The sequence below is a fragment of the Stegostoma tigrinum genome, chromosome 1, assembly GCF_030684315.1.
Source record: "Stegostoma tigrinum isolate sSteTig4 chromosome 1, sSteTig4.hap1, whole genome shotgun sequence".
In the NCBI taxonomy this organism is placed as follows: domain Eukaryota; kingdom Metazoa; phylum Chordata; class Chondrichthyes; order Orectolobiformes; family Stegostomatidae; genus Stegostoma; species Stegostoma tigrinum.
This window is the reverse complement of record NC_081354.1, coordinates 730,608-754,460: the sequence shown is the minus strand read 5'-3', so window position 1 is coordinate 754,460 and position 23,853 is coordinate 730,608. Positions and strand designations below refer to the sequence as shown.

At 39.0% G+C, this 23,853-nt stretch overlaps 1 protein-coding gene across 8 annotated transcripts in view; it reads right to left on the bottom strand.

Annotated features, from left to right (window-relative positions):
* Window positions 1-4,554: 4,554 nt before the first annotated feature.
* LOC125455495 (polycomb group RING finger protein 3) overlaps window positions 4,555-23,853 on the bottom strand; it is a 132,138-nt gene continuing 112,839 nt past the window's right edge. For 2 of the 8 annotated variants that reach the window (XM_059645780.1, XM_059645888.1), the window contains exons 9-10: window positions 16,981-17,061; window positions 4,555-12,741 (exon numbers count right to left, since the gene is read on the bottom strand). In XM_059645780.1, coding sequence (XP_059501763.1) covers window positions 12,694-12,741; window positions 16,981-17,061 — 129 coding nt within the window. In that variant the 3' untranslated portion in view covers window positions 4,555-12,693. The remainder of the gene's footprint in view (window positions 12,742-16,980; window positions 17,062-23,853) is intronic. The other 6 variants (XR_009445733.1, XR_009445726.1, XR_009445728.1 and 3 more) reach the window with 6 other exon arrangements.

Genomic DNA, 23,853 nt, shown 5'->3' with positions numbered 1-23,853 from the left:
CTGTGGGAGCTTAAGTTTTAGCTTTCAGCAGTTGCTGGGATCTTGAGGCTGGATAGGGAAGCTCTTAATCTTTTCTGTTACAGCTAAAAGCTGTGGTTCTGTTCTGAGAGACAATCTATTTTACTGATTTTTACCTTTGCCAAGGGTGTTAACAGGATGTTACTATATTGGAACAGTTAAACAGTAGAAATTAATATATGTTATTTTGTTAAGCAGTTTGATAGTTAGTTAAACATTTTTAAAAAATTGTCTTTATTTTAACTATTCTGTAGAAATACGGAGTGTTTTGCTTGATGTCGAGTAGTTTGACCAACTGAAATGCATCTGAAGTGTAACACCTTTACTTTAAAATAAGAAAAATTCTAGGTTTCGGCTATCTTCTTAATATATTCTCAGGGGATATGGTCAGGTCTAGAACATGCCTGACATTGAGTGGGAAAAAGGAGAGAATTCATAATATGTTTCAATTACAGAGCACATGGAAAACAGTGACAGGATTGGATGGAGACAACATAGATTCACACAACATTACAACACAGTACAGGCCCTTCGGCCCTCAATGTTGCGCCGACCTGTGAAACCAATCTGAAGTCCATCTAACCTACACTATTCCATTATCATCCATATGTTTATCCAATGACCATTTAAATGCCCTTAAAGTTGGCGAGTCTATTACTGTTGCAGGCAGGGCTTTCGACACCCTTACTACTCTGAGTAAAGAACTTGCCTCTGACATCTATCCTATATCTATCACCCCCCCAACTTAAAGCTATGGCCCCCTGCGCTAGCCATCACCATCCGAGGAAAAAGGCTCTCACTGTCCACCCTATCTAATCCTCTGATCATCTTGTATGTCTCTATTCAGTTGCCTCTTAACCTCCTTCTCTCCAACAAAAACAGCCTCAAGTCCCTCAGCCTTTCCTCATAACACCTTCCCTCCATACTAGGCAACATCCTGGTAAATCTCCTCTGCACCCTTTCCAATGCTTCCACATCCTTCCTATAATGTGGCGACCAGAACTGTATGCAATACTCCAAGTGCGGCCGCACCAGAGTTTTGTACAGCTACAACATGACCTCATGGCTCTGAAACTCAATCCCTCTACCAATAAAACCTAACACACCGTATGCCTTCTTAACAACCCTATCAACCTGGGTGGCAACTTTCAGGGATCTATGCACATGGACACCGAGATCTCTCTGCTCATCCACACTACCAAGAATCTTAGCATTAGCCCAGTACACTTTATTCCTGATACTCCTTCCAAATTGAATTGCCTACACTTTTCCACATTAAACTCTGTTTGCCACCTCTCAGCCCAGCTCTGCAGTTACCTATGTCCCTCTGTAACCTACAACATCCTTCCGCAGTATCCACAACTCCACTGACTTTCGTGTCATTCACAAATTTATTAACCCATCCTTCTACACCCTCATCCAGGTCATTTATAAAAATGACAAATAGCAGTGGCCCCAAAACAGATCCTTGCGGTACACCACTAGTAACTGAACTCCAGGGTGAACATTTCCCATAAACCACCACCCTCTGTCTTCTTACAGCTAGCCAATTTCTGATCCAAACCACTAAATCACCCTCAATCCCATGCCTCCAAATTTTCTGCAATATCCTACCGTGGGGAACCTTACCAAATGCTTTTTCCACACGCTGTTTTCCAAACGCTGTTTCCACACTGTAAAGGATGTAATGTTTATTGAAACCCATATACACCACATCAGCCGCTTTACCCTCATCCACCTGTTTGGTCACTTTCTCAAAGAATTCAACTAGGTTTCTGAGGCATGACCTACCCTTCACAAAACCGTATTGACAATCCGTAATCAAATTATTCCTTTCTAGATGATTATAAATCCCAACTCTTATAATCCTCTCCAACACTTTACCTACAACTGAAGTAAGGCTCACTGGTCTATAATTACTAGGGCTGTCTCTACTCCCCTTCTCGAACAAGGGACAACATTCATGAAAAGGAAATTACGTTTGTTAAATCTACAGGAACTTTCAAGGATGTACCTCATTTGTACTTTCAAATGGGCTTTGATAAGGTCCTACATACATGATTAGCATGTAAAATTAAAGCACATAAATGGAGGGTAGTGTACTGATGTGGATAGAAAACTGGTTGACAGACAGGAAACAAAGAACAGGAACACGTCGTTTTCTGAAAGCGAGGTAGTGACTCCTGAGAATCAGTGCTGGGAGTCCAGCTATTCATGATACATATTAATGATTTAGATGAGGGAACTAAATGTAATAACTCCAGGTCTGCAGCTGACACAACGCTGGGTGGGAAGGTGAGCTGTGAGGAGGATAGATACTTCAGTGTGATTTGGAAAAGCTGAGAGAGTGGCAAATGCATGCCAGATGAAGTTATCCACTTTGATAGCAAAAACAGGATGGTGTATGATTATCTGAAATGGTGACAGATTGGGCAAGGTAGAGTGGTCCCATCCAGTCTGCTCCAACTTTCCAAAAAGTATCCCTCCGAATCCCAGTAACCCCATTTTACCATAATCAATCCAGCTAACTGAAACATCTTTGGGATGTGGGAGGAAACTGGAGGACCTAGAGGAAATTCACGCAGACATGGGGAGAATGTGCAAACTCCACACAGATCAGCACCTAAGGCTGGACTCGAACCTGGGTGCCCGGAACTATGTGGCAGCAATGCTAACTATTATTAGCAAGTTAAGTCTGAAGAGCTTCTTACTGGGCGCAGATGTACAGCTGTTATCACAAGTTTTCATCTGAGAATGTTGACAGAAATGAACACTAGAAGTTGCAGGTAATTCAGGTGTTTGTGGCGTGAAGCATGCTTTATGTTGGAGAAAGTACAGTGTTTTATACAATTGCATCTGGAAACAAAAATATGAAGAAATGTACTTTGTCTCATTTACAGACTTTATGACATAATGTAGGAATGTGCACACTGGAGAGAATATCAGCAAGTAACTTGCTTCTAGCAATGCAATTATATTTTAAAATTCAGGTGAGTCATCCTAATTTTAAAAAAATGAGGTGGTCATCCTAATAAGAAACTGTACAATAATAATTAATTTCTTTTGGCAAAAGTCACTGGAAAAAAGTTTTTTGACTGCATACGCATCAACTGTAAAGTTGTATAATGCTAAGTCAAAGCTTGAAACTTTCTCCCTAGTTATGTTTTTGTAATTGCAATAGTTGTAACGCTCATTCCCATTTTATTTAAAACAAATACTGCAAATATGCTAATTTAAAATTCATTCACAGCATGAGGGCATCATTGGATAGGTCAGCATTTACTGTCTGTCCTAATCGCCCAGACGGCAGTCGACAGGCAATCACATTGTTTAGATCTGGTGAAACATGTAGACCAGACCAGGTACAGACAGCAATGCCGTTCCTAAAGCACATTAGTGAACCAGAAGGTTTTTCCAACAACCAACAATGGTTTCATCATTAGACTCTTAATTCTAGATATTTATTGAATTCAAATTCCACCATCTACCATGGTGAACCTATGGCGCCAGAACAATACCTGGGTTTCTGAATTAACTGTTCAGTAGTAATACCACTAGGCTGTCACTTTCCCTAAGTAGTTGGGGTTAGGAACAAGCTTTCTTTGCATCAGTTCTACTGTAATAACTTTAATCTTGGTCTAAGATATTTAACAGATTTTGCTTTTACAAAGAAAGCTAGCAGACAATTCATACTTCAATCTCAACAGCATCAGAAGGAAAAGATTTCTGGAGTGAAACTGTCTGCATTTTGACAAAAACCAAACAAGGATGTGTGTCAACCAATTCACTAGATACGGCAATGATTACGGATGACTAGTCAGAAATGACAGAAATGTTGCACTGGTGAAGCAGGTGCTAGAGTCAAGCTACATGTTTGATTAGATTAGATTCCCTAGAGTGTGGAAACAGGCCCTTCAGCCCAACAAGTCCACATCGCCCGTTGGAGCATCCCTCCCAGACCCATTCCCCTATAACCCACACACCCCTGAACTCTACAGGCAATTTAGCATGGCCGATCCACCTAGCCTACACATCTTTGGACTGTGGGAGGAAACCAGAGCACCCGGAGGAAACACATGCAGACACGAGGAGAATGTGCAAACTCCACACTGTTACCTGAGGCTGGAATTGAACCCGTGTCCCTGGTGCTGTGAAGCTGAAGTGCTAACCACTGAGCCACTGTGCTGCCAAGCAGGATATCTGTGCTTAGCTCGGATGCAAAATAAAAACAGAACATGAACTGATCCTGACAGCTTATGTGGGAGATCAAAAACAAGGCGGAAAAGGTAGAAGAAGTAAAACAAAGGCAATTCTAGCAGAAGCTTGTAAATAATTTAGAACAACGAGAAAGAGGAATAGGTTATTTTTGCATTTTGTGAAAGTAAGTCTATGTTATGCCTCAATTTTTTTAACATTAAAAATGAATTAATTCTCAGCAGTAACTGATTACAAACCATCCATCGAAAATAAGGTGACAAGCAAAACACTCACAAATATAATTTATTTTAATTGACAGAACAAAAGAAATATGCACACTGTAAGGGCTAAAAAGTGGTTTAATTTACAAGAAGCGTTACAAAACATTCTCAATACAGGAGACATTTTAAGTAGCAGATTAGTACAAAGTTGAAGCTCATCACAACAGTTTATTATAAACTGGGTGGTGTCATTTGCTGAAATAGTGAGGTACTTGTTCACATGATCTCCGGTGTAAACCTGAGTGATTTTCTTTACTTTGTAACTAGTGTTCACTTGACGTGATGTTTTTCCATTTGTCATACAATAGGTAACAAAATTATATCAAGAAAATTGAGTTAATGCAGACCTCGATATTATCACATTTGTTGATGTGAATTTCCTAAGTAATAGAAAATACTGAGAAACCATGTGACTGCAATGCTCACTCTGATGATTACTGAGTTGATAGCAGGAACATCGCCTCATTTCCTACAGTAATACTGATTCATTCATGTTGTGTTATTCTCAGAACACCTTAGTAGCTAATAAATTATTTTTCATATCAATTAGAAAGGTGGTTGATTGGCTGTGAATAATTTTATTATGGTAGTCTGTTTTCATACTCCTGCGCGAATTCCAATTAACCACATGGCCCACCAGTCACAATCAATCAGTTACAACAAAACTGTTCACATAAACTAACTCCTTTCAGTTTTCTGCCAAGTCTTTATATTGTTGAATCTGACAGACACAAAATCTGAGGAATGCTGCTGTGATTTTTATTTAAAGGCTGAATGTAGGAACATTTCAATATTGTTCTCAAAAAGTATAGTTCTCCTGCAATGGAAACCAGATTTTAAAAAATACAAACGAGGCAGCAAACTGAAAGGTTACATACAAATTAACCTGGTGCTGTAAGGAAATACAGAGCAGTATAATGATCAGATATTAAAGAGGTGACTCAAGTGCCTGTTTGCATTCACCTGGAGGCATTGCACTAATGCTTCTGCACTATTATCAAAGCTTTAACAGGATCTTTTCTCAAAATTAGAAATGTACAACGGTTGGGTACAGCTAAGAGATCCAGGTATTTTTAAGAAATAGTTTATATTAATTACTGCTCTTATGCTGATGAAGTAATTGCATCAGCAGAGCTGGCACACATCATGGGCAATATGCAAAGTGGTTGAATTAGAAGTTGCTGAACTGCTAGAAGTATAGCGTACATTCTATTTCTACTAATTCAATGGTGGATCCTGGACAGACTTGATTCAAGAGGTATCTGGCAAAGCATCCATGCCACTCCGCTTAATATACTGTTGTAAACAACAACTGAAATGACAATTGTGCATCACTGAGATCTTAAAATGCTTAGTGTGCCCTATATGACAACTCAATTTTGGTTCCCAATTTCATCTGGAAAATTAAGTTTTTAGGCTATCACAATACAACACTAAAGTACAAACAAACCTAAAACACAATCCAACAGTTAGTTAGCACCAAGCAACTTGCATTAAATCACAAGATTTTAAACAAAATTGTTAACAAACTCCAACTTACCTCTGCAGAAGTCAAAAGAAAAGCTCTCTAATATGCAGATGAGTATCAGATCTGTGCACTAAATTTAAGCACTAGTCATAACATCAACATGTAGAAATATTGCTGTAACTATTCACTTATTCCAAATGTTGGGGCATCATTAGTAGGCTGGTAGAATAGTTCACAGTACTGTAATGTTAACTGTCTCTTTGTCAGTGTCAGAATGAGAGCGTGCAGGTAAATGAAGTGTCTTTAGACTAGCGTAACCAAAATGCTGAAAGGAGAGATAAGACAGTTTATAGGTACAATATCCACATAAGTCTGCAAGTATTTAAGCATTTTAATAACCATGAAACATTTTTAAACTTTGATTAAATGATGGTGACTTCATGTTTAATGTCAACTGTATTGTGAATTGCCTGAATTTCCAAGTGATAAAATTAGAATATATTGAAAGCTTGCTAAAGCTCTTGAATTCCCTTTGAACCTATTAATATATTTAATCCTACCCCCCCAAAAAAATGTAGAAAGCAACAGTTAAACTTAGCAGAAACAGATCCCTGCATTGTCTGTTAGCCCTATTCTGTATTTTTTTTAAAATATGCATCACATCAACATGAAATCATGCTTTATGCACCTACACAAACACTGCATTAATTTATAACTGTTTTACAACTGAACAAGTGCAATAAACCATTAATGTGTTGGGATAGTGAGCCAGTTACTGCAACAATCATCTTGATTGGAATGTGAAACTGCACTCTTTTACAACAATTGTGAGTCCAGTTAATTACAAATTATCTTAGTAAGCTTTCTTGCAAAAGAGAGATGTGTACTCAGGTGCTTTAAGAATGGACTCTTGCTGACTGTTGGGATGGACAGTCAGTTTCCTGATGTGCTCTAAGTTTTCTCCTTCTGTCAATGATCAGACAGAATAGTTTTGCCCGCCAGGCTTATGGTGGAACTCAGCTGGTATGTTCACTCAAATTAAATTATATGGTTCAAATTTCAAGAAATTTGGGTTTATATAGTAATTATCCTTTCAGAGCTTTCCTATTTCTGCCGGGCAAAAGGATACTGTTGACATATGTCACCTAGTGTCAGCTTTAAAGCGCTTGTCTTTTTGTCTGGAATATGTAAAAGAGAACTTACAGCACACGAGCAGGCTAATTTAGCCACTATGGTTAATGCTGGAACTTTGTACTCTTCATGAGCCACCTAAGTATCTACAGTATTTCCATCCTATCCCATGATCAAACAGAGATATAGATAGAGGATGCAAAATGAAAACTCCAAAATATACTCCACATGGAGTACCCTGATGAGGTATCTGCAAATGATGTCCTACAAATAATATGTTCCTATACCTGAATACACTGTGTCAACAGTCCCACATTGTACGTTAATTAGTCAACACTTAAGCACCAAGACCCAAAGTGGTAACATATCATTCATTTTTTTCAAGCTTTGTCAAAAACAAATCAAACACACAAAAAACCAGTTGGTTCTTAGGTACGCTGCAACACCAGGCTAACATTAACAGGACTGGTTTGTCTATAGGTACTGCATTTATACATCACGTACAAACTTTTAATATCTGATTTAAAGCTGAGTAGAAATATAATGATTATTATATTTCCTTTTTTGAATGCTAAGACTTGGAATCAGAGAGCTAGATTCGCCCAACTCGAATGAAAGAATCAGATACTACAGGAGACAGCCATTTTGATTATCAATAATCTGTAAGAAAATCTGTATGATTTACACTTTCACCTTGAAGTATAGTGAACAGTTCATATGCAGCCTCCATACTCAACTGTTGTAAAGAATCAATAATGTTACTACATCTGCTGTAATAGAAATGGTGTGAAAAGAATCATGAGGTGACAAATGGGTGAGAAACCTACATGTAATTGACCATGTTGCAAAGATGTAAAGAATAAAATTCTAACAATTTTTAAAAAAAATCATTGCAATTTGATTCCATTCGCAGTCTACACCACTGCAGTTAATATTGTGACTAATTACAAAGAAATATCTCATTGTATCAGTGTGCTAGTAAATGTACCTAATAATTCAGATTAAATTGGTGGCCAATTTACAGCAAAGATTATGTAATTTAACTTGCGCTTTGTTACAATGACAAAGAATCAGATCATAGATGCAAAGCTTAATAGAAAATAAAATTATATATAATTCTGTGCCCCCCTTTCTAAAAAAAACTACTTACAATATCATCTTTGAAGGCTCCATTGCTCAATAAACAAGCGTTGATTCAGGTATGAAAGAAAGGCTGGATAAATAATGCATTTCTGATACCACACAGAAGCTGAAACCCACACAAACAGGGACATTACGCTACTTGTATCAAAAACAATGCAATAGATAAACATATAATTAGAATGAGCTAACAGTTCAATTCAGCCTTCCTCGAATGTCACATTGTATACTGGTACTTTCACTTTGAAATTTGTCAGTGAAAATATTGCAGAATTAGAAGTATTTCATCCCCAAAAATTAAGACAGATTTAAACTGTTTACTCATCCATAATCATTGATAGCACATAATCCAAATTTAAGACCTACCTTCACAGCATTAAGGACTGTAGCTTTTGGCTGCTTCACCAAACAATTCCATAGCTGTTTTATCTTCATAATGCTTTGGCTTTCTTACTTAAAATGCTTTGAAGTGATAATATTTTACAAAGGTCAAGAGTCAAATAGGTAACATTAGAAAAATCTCACCCAAACTGGCACCAATTTGTACAAATGCACAATTTATGGCATCATGACACAATAGTCAGAATTAACCACTGACTAGTTAGCTTAGATTATGTAACAGGATCAATAATTGAACTGAAATCAAAAGTAGACCAGAATTTGTTAAAGGCACTCATTTCTTTTACCCATATTGTTCCACAGGTGCAACATCACTCAAAATCAACTCAAGGGTTAACTAAATACACATGTCCACCTGCAATTTTCCATGCAAATAAGCTATTTTGAATGTTTAAAAAAAGGATGTAAGTCAATGTAATAACATAAACCACAAATATGCACCAAGGTAGGGCATTCAACTCTCCCCTAATGCACAAGTAACAAGGTGCTACATTTTAACATATTCAGATTCTCTAAATCTTTCAGTTTGGGGGTGGCTCAAGCCTTTCTCCGTTCAGAACACATCTAATGGGCAAAGCTCAAGTGCCATATATAATCAATGTTCAGAAAGCGAACTAGACATTTCGAAAATGGCACCATTGGCCTCTGTTCTAAGCACCATATGACGCACGGTCATAAATTTTTAATGGTCAACACAGAAAATAACAAGCATAGCAATTAGCATAAAGAATCATGATCTTAAATGCTTGCAACAAATCACATCAAGACTCCACATTCTGTATCTGAAGGAAAGATATCTCGAAAAGGATTTATACCTGTTATAGTTCAGGTAATATAGTGTTTACAGAACTGAACTAGCAGTAGGATGTAAACGAAGAAGTTCAAATCATTCCCTGCAAATAGTGAAATGTGATGCAACCAATATGATAATGTATTGGGAAGGGTTCGCACCATCATTTCTTGGTCTGTTCTAAAAAAGATTTGTATTTGCTTCAACATTCACCAAGATGACTGAACAAGCAACTGAGTTGGTTTGAATAGTAGCTGAGCTCATAGCTATGATTTCCAGAAAATATTTATCCGTGGAAATGCCTTTTAGTTTAACTTTGAGTTGTCATAATTAACAACGTATTCATCTCAGAGGGGACGTGAGAATAAAGAAATGTAAGTACATCTGAAACTGAAATACAAGGAATCATAACAATTTAAGCCTGCAAGGTGAAATACTGGAAGCAGATGAAAGAGTTGGGCAACCAGCTCATTATATCTGAGATTCTTGATTTTTGGTTATTAAAAAAAATTCACCCTTTAGTAAATCTATTAAGCCTCATCAAAAATCACTGGCTTTTCTCAAGTAGTTTCATAAAAAGATTTTTTTCACCAAAGTTCCAGACTGAATGAATACAGAATGTTTATGAAAATTCCACAGGTGATAAATGGACTAGGAGTAAAATCAAAACATAGAAACAGGAAAGGTTATTTATTCTATTAGTGTCTTCCCTCTCTGGTTAACATTTTCGTAAAGCTTCCCAGCAGTCAGCTGAAGTTTTATTTTAAACTATAAAGCCAGGTGGCTTTAGCTGAGGAAATTCATAAAGAAAGGCTAACTATGGGCATTAAAATGTAAAGGCACTATTTGTTATCCTACTTTGCATGATTGAAACAGAAATAGACAGTTTGTGAATTCAGTGCTGAATTCTAGATCAATCAACTCTCTCAAGGTCGAGTCTCTAAATATGAATTTTGGCAAATAAGGAGTGTATGAAAGAGAAACTATGAGAAAGATTAAAAATGGGAAGGGAAAGATAACGTTACAGAACAGGTTTGTAATAACTTGGTTTGTACTAATTTCAGGACAAAAAAATTGATCAAAAGCAAGTAACAGTTCAGAAATTGTTTCAAGAGTGTTACACCATCACAAGATATTAGCACCACAGCAGATAATGAAAAGTGCAAAAACTGGCAGCACAACAGTTTTAATTCTACAATGAAAAAAAAAATCAGTTACAGCCAGCACTAGCCCTGAACGATCATAAAGAGGCATTAAATTTTGTAGATCAAGTTTCTGGATCTGTTCTGATTATGTAGGAGGGTAGCAAAAGAATATTTTTACTTCAAATCATATAATCAAATCTTGATATCCCTCTCAATTTTGACATACTGAAAATTAAACTGGGATACAACTTTGAAATACATTTCATTTAATCAATCGTAAAATAAAAATCAGAATTCCAATTCTGCAAAGATCCTTTTTACCTAATCTAAAACCATATTTTATCATTGCCAAAAATAGTATTATGCGAGTCACTGTAAAGCACATTGTTGGGCATTTCATACCAACAGTTTTGCAGTTAGTAAAACACATTAAAATATTTACAAAGACACTGTACAAGCATAATGCTGTGTTGGTATTAATGCATAACTCTGTTTAATGCTGTTCCGCTTTTTAAAAGATGGACTGTCTATTTTTGAAATCTGTATACATAGTGTAAGAGAATCAGACACCAGTACCATAAACTGAAAGATATAATTAAAATAAATACGCAATCCTTCAGAAACTGCCCTGAACAAAGTGAGAAAAGTATCAATCCTCAATAATCCAACCATAAATTCTCTTCTACACTAGCAGTCCATAATTTTCCCTACTTCAAATTGGACTTTTTATAGTTTGAGTTATGAATAGTGTTCTCGACAAGAATTGGTCCAATGCTTTTAAAATAAAAATGAAATTGAACACAGTCCTTGGAATCATTCAAAATGATTTTGATGATTTGTGATACAAACATATATCACCTCTCCTGAGAATATCCTTTTAATAAACCTGAAATTTGAGAACATTCCAATGGAGGGCTCATGCATACTGCTAACAATAAAAGCAAAACAAATCTTACAAAACGTTATTACACTAAACAGAAATGCGACTAAAAATTCCACAGAAAAACATTATTAGGAAAGTGTTTTAAATAATCTGAACCGGAAAGTTGACATTTCTACAGCAATAGTTATAGCTCATTGAAGGTACAAAGTTTAAACATCAAAGGGAACTTGCCTGATTCAAGCAATGCTACAATCCAAAGATGATAAACATTTGCACAGGGGCCTCGTCAGATTCTAATAAAGGTGAGAGTGTACATGACTAGGCAGAGTTAATGCCCAATGCTACAAAATCTCTGTTTTCAAAACCAGCAGACAGTCCATGTGAGTACTGCATTATACTGCTATGATGCTTAATTCCAACGAAGTGGAACCTGATGTCAGTGCATGGTCCACATGTCTTGACCATCAGTGCTCAGGCTGACAAATTGAAATCAGAACTGAATCATCATGAAGTTCACTTTGGTTTGCAACTGATAGTGTAAAAACATTTTTTTTTCTTAAATCTTTGATTTAACATGTTAAAATTCCACTATGTCATGTATTGACAGTCTAAAGAAATCACTTCACTCACTACTTTATGAAGTCATTAACTCATGGGTTAATGATTTTACCAATACAGTGAACAGAGCAGTTTCACAGACAATTTTTTTAAAATTCAGAATTTCAATTTCGAATTGCTGAGCTGAACTAATATGAACTGTCTGAAAGGCTCTTTAAATAAGAAAGCCAAAGCGACCCACAGCTTAATCAACTGCATCATTAAAACAATTTAAAAACACAAGTAGGTTCACAGAATTGCTAAAGCAATAGTCAAAATGTAAACGATAAAAGATTTTTTTGTGCCCGCAACAAAGCCTTCTAACACATCAAATTTATGTCACTGTTTTTTTTCTTTATAAACCAGGTATAAAAAGTGTCTTGGTGCAATTTCATTTGATCCTTTTTGTAATATATTATGACTGTAAACCTACTTCAACTTGAGCAATTCCAACACTATGTAGTAGAGAGCACAGAAGCAGGCTTTTGTTGGGTCAGTTCCAGTTGAGCAATACCTCTGATCTGGTGTGTGTTTGCTGGTGTTTGCCACATGCTAGATCCAGTGATGCACTGGCTGAGTGCTGGATGATAGTCTCTGCAAAATTTGCACCTTAACAAGTTCTGCCGACGATAAAAAACTTGATGTCATAGCAGGTCCATTTTCGGCCTGTAATGTAGCAAGAGGGGCGATTTCTTCAAAAAAAAAGAGGAACATACAGCATTATAAATACAGCATAGGTCCTAGCGAGTTTTGAGAAGATTTGTAGCTCAGGTTGAGGTTCTGGATGTAAGTTTGCTCGCTGAGCTGGAAGGTTCGTTTTCAGACGTTTCGTCACCATTCTAAGCAACACCAGTGCTTCATCGGAGGCTCACTGATGATGTTGCCTAGAATGGTGACGAAACGTCTGAAAACAAATCTTCCAGCTCAGCGAGCAAACTTACATCCACAGCAGAGGTCACCAGTTAGAAAAACATATTAAATAAATTCAGAAAGATTTTTCACTAATTATTGCCAATATTTTGTAGTCCAAACTTTTACATCTGTGAGCCAGGCACAAGCATTAAACTAGAAATGAGCCACTACTTCAGTCAGATGGAATTATGCTCAGACACCATTCCCAACTCTCAAGCCACTTCACATATCTTTCAAGTCTTTGAATCATGGCAACTGACACCTGAAAATGTGAGCCACCTCTACTAATACTAATAACTTGCTATGATTCAGTTACGTAGGAAACAGGTGAGACAGTAGTATAGCTCCCAATCAGGATGGAGGGGAATGTGCAGGTGGTCATGCTCCTGAAGTATCTGCTACTCATCTTCCGAGGTTGTAAAGGTTGCAGGTTTGGAAGATGCAGTTGAAGGAACTCTGGGGAGCTTCTACAGTGCACCTTGTAGAGGTACACACTGCTGTAGTCTGCTTTCGTGATAGAAGAACTGAACATTTGTGGATATGTTGCATTTAAGTACTTTGACCTGGATAGTGACAAGATTCTTAAGGGTTGTTCACGCTGCAATCACCAAAGCAAGCAGAGGGTTCTGACCTGTCCTTGTAGCCACTGTATTTATAAAGCTAGCTCAGTACAGTTTCTGACTAGTGGTTGCCTCCAGAATGTTGAAAGTAGGGGACTTAGTGATGATACTGCAAATCAATGACAAGGGGCTCTCTCTTACATACTCTCTTGTTGAAAATGGTCATTGCCTGACATTTGTGTTGTGCGAACATCACTTACCACTTTTAAGCCCAAACCTGAATATTGTCAAAATCTTGTTGCATTTGGGCATAGAAAACTTCAGTATCTGAGAAGTCACAAACATGGCTGAATATTGTGAAATCATTCAAGGTTTCGGTAAAGATTGTATCAGAGATAATGGGAACTGCAGATTCTGGAGAATCCAAGATTACAAAGAGTGGAACTGGATGAACACTGCAGGCCACACAGCATCTTTGGAGCACAAAAGCGGACGTTTCAGGCCTAGACCCTTCATCAGAAATGGGGGAGGTGGAGAGGATTCTGAAATAAATACGGAGTGAGGGGGAGGAGGATCAAAGATGGATAGAGGAGAAGATAGGTGGAGAGGGGACAGACAAGTTAAAGAGGCGGGATGGCCCTGCGGGGGGGGGGGGGGGGGGGGGCTCACCTCAACAGGCTCCATCCCCGCCCCTTTAACTTGCCTGTCCCCTCTCCACCTATCTTCTCCTCTATCCATGTTTGATCCACATCCTCCTCTCTCCCTATTTATTTCAGAACACACCCCCCCCCCACCTCAATCCCCCTTTTCTGATGAAGGGTCTAGGCCCAAAATGTCAACTTTTGTGCTCCTAAGATGCTGCTTGGTTATCCACCTGCAATGCAATCAAAAAACACAGAATTGTGCAGGGACTCCTGCAAAGTTGCTTTGGAACCAAGATGGCTGGCTGACTCCCACAAACTCCTTCCTTTATGCCAGATGTGACTCTCACCACTAAAGAGTTTTCTTCAATTCTCCAGCTTTGTTAGGAATCCTGGATGCCATTCTCTGTCAAATGCAGCCCTGATGTCAAAGGCAGTCACTCTCATCTCACCTCCAGAGTTCAGCTTCTTCGTTCATGTCTTAGCTAAGGTGTAGTGAGATCAGGAGATAATGTGTCCTGGCAGAACCCAAACTGAGTGTGACAAAGTTATTGCTAAACAGGTGTTGCTTGATAGCACTGCTAATGATCCCATCTGTCACTTTGCTGATGGACACGAGTAGACCAATAGGACAGTATTTGACCGGGTTAGATTTGTCCTGGTTTGTGTCTATAGGGAATACCTGGAAAATTCTCCACTTTGTCAAGATTGATGTCTTGGTTTAATGGTGGTACAGTGAGGTATATGTCAGTCCATGAGATTATAAATTGTGCTCGAGTACAATTCTGCAACTGCAGATGTCCCATTGTACATCATGGATATATATGGTGTTGAATTGCAAGATCTGTCTATAATCTATCCTATTTAGCAAAGTGGAAGTGCCACACAATGCGGTAGAAGGGTCTCCTCAACGTGAAGAGAGGATGTCATCTCCAGAAGGACTGTGGGTGGTCCCTCCTACAATAGGGTCATGGACAGAGACACATGTAGCTGACAGATTAGCAGGGAATAAGCCAGATATGCTTTGTCTCTTCTTGGCTCCCTCACCACCCAGAAAGGATTAATATGCAAATTCCAGAATTTCTTTCAAGTCAGAACTAAAGGTTTTATTGGTAAACCAGAGGACATCTTAGGACAGACAATGCATCTTAGGTGTGAGGCGTTTTTTAGAATCTGGCTGTCTATCAACTTGGAGACATACTGGTTTTATTTCCAAAGTCGGGATGTTTAAATCTCGGTGCAGTGACTTGAAAGAAATTCTGGAATGTACATATTAATCCTTTTTAACTGATTAAAAATTTAAAAGCCATCTTAGGTTTGTTCAACTTATTCGCATCAGTTCTATGACTCTTTGATGTTTTGCTTATAAATTCTGTGTCTGATACTAACTCTCACTGACACCTGAATAAGGGGCAAGATTCCAAAAATTTGCGTTTTCAGATAACCTGCTGGACTATAACAACAGGAACAAAAACAAAATTGCTGGGAAAGCTCAGCAGGTCTGGTAACATCTATGAAGGAACAAACAGAGTTAACATTTCAGGTCCAGTGACCATTCCTCAGAACTGTTGGACTATAGCCTGGTATCTCGTGAGTTTTGACCTCGTCCACCCCAGTCCAACACCAGCATCTCTACGTCAAGGTGGAGTCAAATATAATTTTTAGGGCTAAAAGGATCGGGGGGTACGGCATAAACTGAGAACAAAGTCTTCAATGATCAGCCATGATCAGTCTGAATGGTGAAGCAGGCTTATAGGGCAGGCTGGTCCCCCGCCTTGCTTCAATTGTCTATGTTGTTATAGTATTATCTCAGTCTCTGGATTACCACTAAACCACTGTCTCCCCTAACTGATCCTAACCCTGCGCTCATTCTCCAATCCAGATGTATATTTCCAACCAGCACACAAGGTAGTAACATTGGGCAATTTTTCATCGTCTAAATTCTAAATAACGCTTCAGCTCCTGTTTTTACCCATCTATTGCTAAAATTAAGGTTATTACTGAGAACAAAACAGGAATTTTCCTGGGACTTTAATGAATTGCATGATTCTGTGACTCATTGTTTTAATTTGTTTTCAATCAACATGTTCAGAAATGTTATGACACACCTTTGGGACTTGAACCCAAATCTTCTGCTTTCGAGGTAGGCATTCCCACAGTGCCATGAGAGTCCACTCATTATTTTACATGGTTGAGTCATGATGGAATACATCTGTTGAGTGAAAGTTACCTCTAGCTAAAGATTCAAATGACCATACTACACAAGATAATGCAATGTGTGAATATGTAAAATATAATCAAATATTACATTCATCAGCACCAATGCAAGTCCCCTAAGTTGTGCAATGACACAATTCATGGCAATTTAGTTATTTTGGAGGGGAAGGGTCAATGAATTTGCAAGAAAAAAACTGCCACAAAATCTTTAAAATGCACAACACAGTTGAATGGGCAGCATGGTGGCTCACTTGTTAGCACTGCTGCCTCACAGTGCCAAGGATCTGGGTTTGATTCCAACCCTGGGTGACTATCACGTTCTCTGTGTTTGTGGGGGTTTCTGCTGGGGGCTCCAGTTTCCTCCCACAGTCCAAAGATGTGTAGATTACATGGATTGGCCGTGCTAAATTACCCATAGTGTTCAGGGATGTGCAGGTTAGGTGCATTAGCTATGGGAAATGCAGGGACAGGGTAGAGGGATGGGTCTGGGTGGGATGTTCTTCAGAAGGTCTATGTGGACTTGTTGGGTCAAATGGTCTGTTTCCACACTGTGAGGATTCTATGATTTCATGTAATAAGAAATAACATCCTGGCTGTTTACCTTAAATCTCCATCGAGTGACAACAACAAACTTCAAAGTGTGATCCTTTCCAAGTATTTCTTCATTGCATAGAATATCCAGCTACAGAATAATAAAGAAAGCCAAGAGTCACAGCTGGCTGAAAAATTGTGCTACAACAGCTTTTGCTAATCTTCAGTTTAACTGCATTCACTTTATCAATGTGAAATGTGTTTGAGCAGTCTTGACACTGTTCCCAATCCATACGGTCATGAATAACTCATCTGTAGATCTCATTAAACTATAAATTTACTCAAATGTCACTTGCGTAGTTCACTTGCGTGCACAGTGGAAATGCGCAGTGTAGTGCAGGTATCTTCAAGAGGTTAGTGTGCACAGGTTGTGCCTTTACCCATTTATTTATTTTAACCTATGGTAAAACACCATGGTGTGATTGCTGATATGACAACTTTGACAACAAAATGGAAAAAGAATTGAAATATAATCAAAATCAGCCCTTATCTTGATCCACACTACAATCCCTTAAAAAACTGATGATATTGAGTAGTTCGATGAAAATAGTGTTCTGAGTAAAACTACACAAGCAAAACTGAAAGACTCAGTGATATAAAAAGTTACTGTACAGCAAAAAGGTACCCATTTCAAACAGAGTGAGACAGCACAGAGACAGGCCCTTCGGTCCAACTTGTTCACACTGACCAGATATCCTAAATTAATCTAGTCCCATTTGTCAGCATTTGGCCCAGATCACTCGAAACCCTTCCTTTCCATGTACCCATACAGATGCCTTTCAAATGTTGCAACTGTACCAGCCTTCACCACTCCTCTGGCAGGTCTTCCCATACAGATACCACCCTCTACATTCCCCTTAGATTTCTTTCAAATCTTTCCCCTCTCACCTTTAACCTATGTCCTTTAGTTTTGGACTGCCCTCTCCTGGGAAAAAGACCTTGGCTATTCACTCTATCCACACTCCTCATCATTTTATAAACCTCTATAAAGGTCAGCCCTCAGCCTCCAACATTCCAGGGGAAACAGCCCCAACCTATTCAGCCTCTCTCTATACCTCAAACCCTCCAATGCTGAAAACAACCTTATAAATCTTTTCTGAACCCTTCCAAATTTCACAACAGCCTTCCTCTGGCAGAGGGATCAGAAATGAACACAGCATTCCAGAAGTGTCCACAAGCCACAACATGACTTCCCAACTCCTATACCCAATGCACTGATCAGTAAAGGCAAGTGTATCACTACCCCGTCTACCAGCAACTCCACTTTCAAGGCATTATGAATCTGTACCTCAAGGTGTCTTTGTTTAGCAACAATCCCCAGGACCCTACCATTAAGTGTGTAAGTCCTGCCATGATTTGCCTTTCCAAAATGCAACACCTCACATTTATCTAAGTTAAACTCCATCTACCACTCCTTGACCCATCTGATCAAGATCTCACTGTACTTTTAGATAAACTCCTTCACCATCCCCGACAGCACCAATTTGGTGACATCTGCATACTTATTAACCATACCTCTTATATTCACATCTAGATCATTTATATGAATGACAAACAACAGTGGACCCAACACCAAGCCTTGAGCACACTGGTGGTCAATGGCCTCCAGCCCAAAAAGCAACCATCCATCACTATCCTCCATCTCCTATCAGGGAGAGGGCTGTTTCAGTGACAAGTGAAATAGTCTGTGGCAGAGGGTGCAAAGACAATGAATTCAGCCTTATGAACATAATTTCCCAATGGTCTTTAGCATTTTACACTGCAGGAAATTCTACTCCTCTACTACTGCATTTCAGAAAAGCAGTGTGACAACTTACAGACATTCAGGGATCAAAACAAATAGTGGTGGTGATGGTGGTCCGGGAGAGCTGTGTGCAGTCATTATACTTCTGAAAGTTGTCTGCAATAGACAGTCTATAGATGAGAAATAAAGGGGAGTCAAAGAACACTGAGGGACACCAAGATTAACGATGCAGAAGTGGGATGGAAGCCACCGAAGGTTTTTTGGTGACTATTATATTAAAGACAGAACTAGGTGAGTGTAGTCCTATGTAGATGGACAACAACATTGGAGAAGCATGGTGAGGTCAATCATAGCAAAGACTCCAGGCACATAGGGAAGGATAAGGATGGATGCTTTACTTTTGTTAGATGGTTTATAATTTATATTTCTTATAAAGAGTCGTTTTGAAACTGCAGTAGGGGTGCTAACATAGTTAGACATTTTTAAATAAGGATTTAACTGCGCCATAATTAAAAAGAATTTTCAATTCACTCATCAGATACGGTGTCTTATCCCAGCATTTCTTGCCCATCCTTATTTGCCCTGGAGAAGGTGAAGATGTTCTGCTTTTTTTTTGCAATGCTGTAATCCTTGGGTACAAGCACATTCAGAACTGTGCAAAGAAGGAAGCTCCAAAATTTTGACCGAGTGACATAAAGATACAGTGATATTTACATCAAGATGGTGAGTGGTTTAGAGAGCAATTTGCAAATCGTGAGGTTCCCATGCATCTGCTGATTTGTCCTAGGTGGCAGAATCATGGATTTTATAGATGCTGCTAAAGAAGCCTAGATGAGTTACTGCACTGTATTTTGTGGTTGGTATACACGGCTCCCGCTATGCAGTGGTGAAGGAGCTGAAGGTGGTACATGGGTGCCAATCATTTGTGGATGGTGGTACGCTCTTTCAGTGTTGGCGGAGCAGCACTCATCCAGATAATTGGAGAATATCCCATCACAGTTCTGACGTGAGCCTTGACAATAGTGTACAAATATCAAGGAGACTGGAGGCGAGACACTTGTTGCAAAATTCCCAGACTCTGACCTGCTCTTGTAGCTACATTATTTATTATTACTCCCCATGTGCCGAGATGGGTGCAGTTCCAACAACACTCTAGCAGCTTGACAACATCCAGGACAAAATAGCTCACTCGACTGGCACCACATCCGAAAGCACCCATACCCTTCATCACCGTCGCTCAATAACAGCAGTGTATACCATCCACAAGATGGACTGCAGATAATCATCAAGGCTCCTGAGACAACTTCCAAATCTATGACCATTTCCAACAAGAAGGACAAGAGTAGCAGATATATTGGAACACCACCCCCTGCAAGTTCCTCTCTAAGCCACTCACCATCCTCACTTGGAAATGTATCACCGTTTGCTCAGTGTCACTGGGTCAAAATCCTGGAACTCTCTCCTTAACAGCATTGAGTCTACCTACAGCACAAGGAATGCAGGGTTCGAGAAGACAGCTCACCAAGGGATGGGCAATAAATTCTGACCCAGCCAGTGACACCTACATCTCATGATTGAATCTGAAGAAAAGGGCTTGGTGGTTTACATTCTGGGTCAGTGGCAACCTCCAGGATGTGGATAGTTCTTGGATGTGGGGGGGGAAGGAGATTCAGTGATTATAACAATGTTGCGCCAATCTATTATCCTACTCTATGATCAAACTACCCTGCAACCCTACATTTTACTATCATCCATGTGCCTATCCAAGAGTTGCTTAAATGTCCCTAATGTATGGCCGAGGGAACTTATCTATCCTCATGTTTTTCAAAACTCCTAGCACATCCTCCTTCGTAACATCAATCAGTTCGAGCATGTCAGCTTGTTTCACACTGTCCTCACAAATGTCAAGTTGCCTCTCATTGGTGAATACTTAAGCAAAGTATTCATTAAGGACCACCCCTACCTCCTCTGACGAGAATTGGATTCCAGCTTCAATTTATGTGAAACTGGCGCGATACAACATGCTTGTGTGGCACATACGTTAGTTTTGCCACTATTGGGCTAAATCTGAAAGCTGCCCAGGTCTTGTTGAAACTGACAGAATACCGAGAGGCCTGAACAGAGTGCATTTGGAGAACATGTGTCCATGAGTAAGAATGACAAGGATCTCAGGGCACAATCTCAGAGTGGTTAATCTGTGAAACTCATTGCTGCAGAAAGCTGTGAAGGTCAAGTCATTGAATGATTTTAAAACAGATAGATAGGTTCTTCAACAGTAAGGGAATCAAGGATCATGGGGAGCAGGCAGCAGAATGGGATTGAGAAACATATCAGCCATGATCAAATGGCAAAGCAGTTACAATGGGGTGAATGGTCTAATTCTGCTTTTACATCTTATGGTCTTATGGGCACAGACTGCTTCAGTACTTCAATCATTGCACAATCGCTGTACAATCATCAGCGAATATCCCGTTTTCTGTCATTGTGAAGGAGAATCAATGAAGTTTTTTTTACCCAGAATAATCACAATTATAAAGCAGGAAACGTAGGAAACAATTTGTACAACTGCATGTGAAAATGACCAGTTTTTGTGATGTTGCTGAAGGATGCATATTGCACAGGACTCCAAGGAGACTTCCCTTGCTCCTCTTCAACATAGCACCAAGGGATCGTCGACATTCACCTTAAAAGACAACCGTGCAGTACACCCTTGGTCCTGCACTGAAACATGTGGCCTCAACTCTGTAACAACCCAACATTCTTAATGCTTTTCAGGGACTCTGTAGACTCTCAGTTCACCTCCTGCTAACAGAGACTTCTGTTATTGCTTTCAAATTACTCTTTACTCTGAGTATAGAAATCTGGGAAATGTTTAATCTCTAAATAACAAAGATAGAACCTAGAACAGTACAGGCCTTTTGGCCCACGATGTTGTGCCGAACTTTTACCTTAACCCTAAGGTCTATCTAACCTCCACCCTATCATCCATATGCCTATCTAACAGCCGCTTAAATGCCCCTAATGAGGTCGACTCCACTAGTCTTTCCGGTAAAAGTCTCTGGCTGTCCACTCTATCTATACCTCTGATCATTTTGTACACCTCTATCAAGTCACCTCTCACCCTTTGTTGTTCTAAAGAGAAAAGCCTGAGCTCTCTCAGCCTTTCCTCGCAAGACCTTCCCTCCATTCCAGGCAATATCCTGGTAAATCTCCTTTGCACCTTTTCTAACGCTTCCACATCTTTCCTGTAATGAGATGGCCAGAATTGGACACAATACTCCAGATGTGGCTGAACCAGGCTTTTGTATCGCTGGAGCATAACTTCACGGCTCTTGACCTCAATTCCTGTATTAATGAAAGCTAACACACCACACACTTTCTTAACAACTCTATCCACCTGGATGGCAGCTTTCAGGGAACTGTGAACATGAACCCCAAGATCCCTCTGCTCCTCCACATTGTCAAGAATCTTTCCTAGATTCCGCTTTCAAGTTTGTCCTTCCAAAATGAATCACCTTACACTTTTCAGGGTTAAACTCCATCTGCCACTTCTCAGCCCAGCTTTGAAACCTAACTATCCTGGTTTCCTGTCCGTCAAGCTTAAGAACAGGTTATATGCTCTCTTCATTTGACATTAAATTGGAGATACTGTCTAAAAACATAACAATCTTATAAATTTCAATGTAACACAAGAGGGAAAACGTAAGACTGAGAGCATACGCAAATGGAAAAATACAGAAGATGCAAGACAAAGTAAAAGAAAGATGGCCAAAGAAACAGAAAGCCATTGGGTCCTGGAGGAAAGCATGTTCTTGCAAACAGAAATTTATAGGTTTTAAGAGCATCAACAAGTGTAGTATAGAATACACATACACCAAATATGTTTAAGTTGTGGCATGAGTAAATAGAAAAGACTTTTCAAAGTGTTGAAACTCTTGAGGAAAGCATGGATGTTACTAACCAAGCATTTCACTAGACGTTATTTGCTATTTCGAAACAGACTGTCTAGATTGGAGCATGGTACATTTTCAGGACAAGTGAATTAACAAAAGTTAATTACTGAAAAAAGACGTTTTGTTTTTCATCTTGCACTTATCAGCACAATTTACAAGAAATGCCAACGTAGAGGGAAAATAACACTTGCACTGTAAGGAAGGAAAGTGGTGACTGATTGGCAGGTGGACTCTGATTGGTAGAGACATTGCCATGGAAATGTACTAGTTAGATGATGATTGACAGTTAATGCCAAGCTTTTTTAAATTTTAAGCCAGCAGGATGATGATCAATCAAAGCATTGCCCTGACAAATTAACCAGAGAGCGGCTTTCACCTGTCAAGTTAAGGTAAGGTACAGCCACCACAGTCTTACTCGACCAAAGGATCATTAAGCCTCAGATGAAGGCAGATGTTCAGTAGAGCCCAAATGACAATCTGAAATTGCCAAAATAATTCTTCAATCACACAATTATTCAGCAAATGCTGTCGAATCACATAATTATGTCTAATGGGAACACTTTCGACTTTTTGAGCACGAGCTAATTCAATCTTGTTATTACAAACAAGTGAACAAGGAGCAGGAAGTAAGCCAATCAGACTTTCATGCCTAACTCACTATTCAATAAGATCATAGCTTATATTACTTTTAACCTCAACTCCACATTCCTGCTTACTCCAGATAATCTTCTACCCCATTGCTTTCAGGCATCCTGTGTCTTCAAAATAGTCAAAGATTCCATGTCCATTAACTTTGGAAGAAGAGAATTAAAAAGACAATTCTCAGAAAATTCTCCTTACCTTTGTTTTAGGTTGCCGATTCCTTTTAAATAAGGATCACTGGTTCTAGATTCTTTCACAAGTGGAAATGTCTGTTCTACATCCAACCTATCAAATTCCTTCAGACTTTTCTATATTTCAGTCAGGAACACTTTTGCTTTGAAACTTCAAAAGTCACAAGCCTCGTTTGTGCAACCTTTTCTCAAAGACAACCTAAATATTACTCTTGTAAACCTTCTCTCAACTGCCTCCAATTTACATTCTAATAGGGAAACCAGTACGTGAGACAACTCCCCATTTTGGTCTCACCAGTGTCCCGAATGACCAAAGCACAAGATCACAGTCTTAAGATGCAAGAGTAGAAGCA